Source organism: Oncorhynchus clarkii, chromosome 22 (genome assembly GCF_045791955.1).
Source record: "Oncorhynchus clarkii lewisi isolate Uvic-CL-2024 chromosome 22, UVic_Ocla_1.0, whole genome shotgun sequence".
NCBI lineage: Eukaryota > Metazoa > Chordata > Actinopteri > Salmoniformes > Salmonidae > Oncorhynchus > Oncorhynchus clarkii.
The window spans coordinates 41,006,050-41,011,263 of record NC_092168.1 but is presented as its reverse complement, the minus strand read 5'-3'; the positions used below and the strand labels follow the sequence as shown (position 1 = coordinate 41,011,263).

Below are 5,214 nucleotides of genomic sequence, written 5' to 3'. Positions count from 1 at the left end.
CCGTCGTGAGGGCTCTGCCGTCGTGAGGGCTCTGCCGTCGTGAGGGCTCTGCCGTCGTGAGGGCTCTGCCGTCGTGAGGGCTCTGCCGTCGTGAGGGCTCTGCCGTCGTGAGGGCTCTGCCGTCGTGAGGGCTCTGCCGTCGTGAGGGCTCTGCCGTCGTGATGGCTCTGCCGTCGTGAGGGCTCTGCCGTCGTGATGGCTCTGTTGGAACGTTTTGTGCTCTTAGTTATTGCTTAATCTATTCAAATCAAATCCATTATTGCGGACTTACATTGAGTATTACGATGGTTTCTGCATTCCCAGAAGGCTTTATTATATTTAATATGCCAATTTCGAGCACAACCACAACCTCCAGCCCTCATCTTCTCTGTCACAGAAACATCCCTACACCAAAAGGTTCTGTTGTTTTTATAAATCAGGTACCCTGCCAATAGCTCAGACTAAAATGAAAATATTTGCTCTGGGTCATTAGTTAAAAAAATAATCTGATTTAACATGATAAGATAAACAAACGTATCTTATCTTTCCAACAACAGCTTGCCGTAAAGAAGGGAAAACACTCGCAGTACGCTATGAGCCAGAGCCCAGAAAATGAAAGATGTTTTGTTTTGGTATGCTGAAAATCAAACAGTGCGTCAATAAGATAAAGATAATTTCCTTAGTATTTTAGATTTCTTTGGCCCATGTTACTTTAGCTACCTGCCTCTAGGCTCATACACAATACAAATCCTAATCCACAGTAAACTTGGTTTAGCAGCTTTGATATAACAATGTCAAATATTAAAGCTTATAAATCCAGAGTAGAAGGTTGTGGTTTGGCTGTGTTCTTAGATGGTGCTGCTTGGTTAAATACATTAAAGTGCTTTATCACCCCCCAACCACAGCGGCCTGGTCGCCCTGGGCGACAGAAGCGCTAATGGTTTTTGTACGCCTGTCCTTAGTGACATCACCGGTTAACTGAAGAGCCAATGGGATGTATAAAAGATGGCTTACAGGAGACTTTAAAGTGTAATGTCTCAAGGAGTTGCTGCCATTTGTGAGAAATATCTGATTTGGTTTGGTGAATTCACTGCTCAGTTTGGGTCACCTGACTTTGAGAGCTAATCCTAAAATTACCCAGTGAGGCTCAGAGGTAAATCTTCTAATAAGAATCCGTTTGATTTATGACTGGGGGTGTCAGATTTTACCAGATTAAATTGAACTGAATGTGAAGTTAAGTGGAATGTATTTGTTGTTGTTTCTTGTTTGTATTGATCTTAGGAATGAGCCAAATACAATTTCTTACTCAAATACAGTTTCTTAATCAGTTTGCTTTGAACCCCTCTCTGTGTCTTGTACCTCCATACCTAGGGCTTGATTCAACTGTATGTGACAAATGCATAAATGGTTTCAATCTTTGTTTAAAGAATAAAAAACAACCACAGGGCTGTCCCCTGACAAGGCTCTCTTCTGTATCCCTGTCAGCTCTCTCTCTCTCTGACAGAATGGCCCAAGGTCTTTCTCAGGGTGAGGAGAACACAATTACACCAGCCAACCCCTACATTTCCCTCGGGGTTGATGGACAAGCCTTGTCTTGATACGTCTATCCAATGGCAGTCACCCTACTGTACGTCACAATGCCTCAGGCTTTGAAGACAGACAGCCACAGGCATTCCATAAGCCTTCCGGAATAACTTTTGATTAAATCATATTTCCCTCTAATGACAGGTGTATAATAACAAACCAATAATATTTCAGGCATTCCATAAGGCTGGGCTGCTACCCTCCTGCTCTTTTGAGAAGCCTGGTCTCTTCTCCTGGTCTTCAGGTTCATAGCGATCACATCACAGACCATCACCAGCAGACCACAGACCATCAATAAAGACCACATTGTGTAGAAAGCGTAGTCGATGCCAAAGGGGTCTTTCTCCTCATGAATTAAGAAGGTAGTAGTTATCCATACACACACCCCTTCACCTCCCCGTTCAGACATAGTTCTCCCCACTGTCCCCCAGTGACAGGTTAGAGAGGACCAGAGAGATGTGAGGTTGAGATGCATTTATTTGGCCATTCAAATCCTCCGATATGGTTGCTTTTCTGATTTGTCAAGTAGATTTGACCAGAATGACATCGTCCCCTTCAGTAGTCTTTCTTCTCCACTCAAGCCGGTTAGACTAGAATTAGAGTTACAGCGGAGAGCAACCTCCTCTCCTTCTGAGAAGAACTGTGTGAGCTGGTCAGACTTTGGGCAGACCACTAGCATATACCTTTAGGATGAGATTATTCACTTGATTGTGATGCTTCAGACAGGAGTAAACCTCAGAGTGGTTCAGCATCAGGAATGGGATGACCAGCGAGTAATTCCCAGTCTCTCTTCCATCCACCACATGCATCTGCTTTCCGAGGTCAGCGAAGTCACTTAAATGGTTTTCAGATGGCAATGATGTGCCTTTTCCCTTCTTGTAGGTGTCCCACCATATCTGTGTCGTATTTGAGTCAGTATTAAAGCAAGGTAGTGCAGGCCTCTCTCCCACAAAGCCGTGCATATACAGATCCTTAACATACGTCAATATCAGGTTACTACTACAATGATATCCTTCCTCTACAGGGCAGACGTAAATGCCTATGTCCTCCGTGGTAAAGTTGGTAATGCGGAGAGAGGAGTTATTCTCAATTAATTGGATTCTGCCAGTTGGGTCCCCCGTGAGAGGCTTCCGGGTTAATGTATCTTGAATTTTCCTGTGTGTACCATTGAACCGTCATGCTGTCACCACCACTTGCACCTTTACATTGCAGGTCTACTGTCCATCCTAAATGGCAGAATATTCCATTACTATTAATGCAAACTGAGAGACTAATACGTTGTTGGTGGGAAATATTGCCAGCTGTCCAGCACTCCACCCTGTACAATCCAGATTGAACAAGCTTTTAATTTAGTAATTACTAAGTGAAGGGTTAGACGTGTTCCACAACAGCAGGCTTTCTTCACCAGTGGATTTAAAGATCACACAGTACCTCTGACGGAGTTTCAAATTAATAAACGTCACCTTCCTCAAGAATATGATTAGTTTCTTGGCCTGCAAGGAAAGTCCCGTCTAGAACAACCAGTAGAATGACTAGCTTTGTGATTGGAGCCCATTCCGTTCGAAGATGTTTGTCTACTAGTTGCTTACACCAATGCTCTGGTATCTACTGTCCCTCAAATATATTTCATTTCAATGACGCTAGTGACCTCGTGGTGTTGAAATCCATTATGTGCTCATCTCTTGATACCTTGTCAACCAGAAATGTGCAGTGTTAGATTGTATCAGTTGGAATGTCTTTTAGGGAAACATGTTTGTGTGGGTGTCAGCTGAGAATCGCAATGCTGCTTCTTTCTCATAACTTACCTGGAAACTCATACAAAGCCGTTAAAGATATTAATATCCCTTGACTTATTTAATTTTTTACATTTTATTTCACCTTTATTTAACCAGGTAGGCTAGTTGAGAACAAGTTCTCATTTACAACTGCGACCTGGTCAAGATAAAGCAAAGCAGTTCGACACATACAACAACACAGAGTTACACATGGGATAAACAAACATACAGTCAATAATACAGTAGAAAAAAAAGAAAGAAAAACAAGAAAGAAAAAAAAGTCTATATACAGTGAGTGCAAATGAGGTGAGATAAGGGAGTTAAGGCAATAAATAGGCCATGGTGGCGAAGTAATTACAATATAGCAATTAAACACTAGAATGGTAGATGTGCAGAAGATGAATGTGCAAGTAGATATACTGGGGTGCAAAGGAGGACTGTCCTTGGAACTAGTGAGGAGATGTTTGACTGGGGGGATAATAGATGTAGGTTGCGTCCCAACTGGCACCTAATTCCATACGCAGTGCACTACTTTTGACTAAAGACGTACAGGCCCTGGTCAAAAGTAGTGCACTACATAGGAAAAAGGATGCCATTTCGAACGCAGCTGTAATGAGGAACACTGCTCTGTTGTTTCTGGTCTGGTGGATGTCTAGTGGCTTTCCTCTGTGTTTTCCAATAGGGCTGGAGACACCCATGGGTCACTGTTCCATGGCATGTAGTTGGGATAGGCAGTCAGGAAGCCTTGATCAGACATCCAAAGGGATTGTCTGCATTGTGCAAAATTAAGCATGATTTTATATAGACTCAAACAGGTACATTAACTAAGAATCGGGTTACATGTGGGCTCTCTTTTCCTCTGCAGGTGTCATCGTGTTGTTGTCCAATCAGAGACCTGCATGTGTGAAGCCGCGGCCAGCAATGGAACCCTGGCCTGCAGTGGCCTGGGTCCTACTGCTGATGGTCCTCGCTGATTGGCTGAAAATGGCCCAATCAAAGGACTTCACAGAACAGGATATCATCTACCTCCATCCCTCAAGTAATAGTTTTTATTATTATATTTTTGGGGACCACTTTTGGCTCGGGAGCCTACTTTCAGGACTATTTGCTAAAAAAAAGTAAACAAAAGTACCGGAGAATCTCTTTAAGGGTTATGAAAAAGTGGGTCAGAGGCTATGCATGAATAGCAGTTAGGGGTATCCAGTGAACTTGTGATCCCCAGCCTAACCAGACAGATCCACAGCTGGCACAGCAACTGTCTGCTGCCTCCCCACCCCTCTGCACCCCGCCACACCCTTCTCCACCCCCCACCCCTCTGCACCACCAGGCACGTCTCGTTGATCTGAGGTGTAGGGTCATGTGACTCCGTGCATAGCTACTGGGCAGTCAGACGCCCCATGTTGTCAGTGCTTTCTGCCCTCTTTAGTCTCATCCACATATTAGCAACATTTTACACACTGTATATTAGCATCTATATGTTATTGATGGCTATTTAATATTTCCATGTCGTCCAAAATGTTATACTTTTGTCTCATCTGTCCATAGAACATTCTTCCAAGACTCTTGATGATCATCCAGGTGCTTTTTGGCAAACTTGAGTTAACTTTTTGGATGAGGTGGGTTCCATTATGTCTGCCGAAAACCAAACACTGCATTCCACAGTAAGAACCTCATACCAACGCTGAAGCATGGTGGTGCTAGTGTGACGGTTTGGGGATGCTTTGCTGCCTGAGGACCTGGACAACTTGCCTTAATAGAAGGAACCATGAATTCTGCTCTGTATCAGAGAATTCTACAGGAGAATGTCAGGCCATCTGTCTGTGAGCTGAAGCTCAGCTGAGTCATGCAGCAAGACAATCCAAAACAAACAATCAAG

General features: G+C 43.7%; 1 protein-coding gene across 1 annotated transcript in view; it reads left to right on the top strand.

Annotated features, from left to right (window-relative positions):
- Positions 1-4,209: 4,209 nt before the first annotated feature.
- The window catches only part of LOC139380502 (ly6/PLAUR domain-containing protein 6-like), an 11,290-nt gene continuing 10,285 nt past the window's right edge, over positions 4,210-5,214 (top strand). The window contains exon 1 of the mRNA XM_071123210.1: positions 4,210-4,377. Within this exon, the coding sequence (XP_070979311.1) occupies positions 4,260-4,377 (118 nt within the window). The 5' untranslated portion in view covers positions 4,210-4,259. The remainder of the gene's footprint in view (positions 4,378-5,214) is intronic.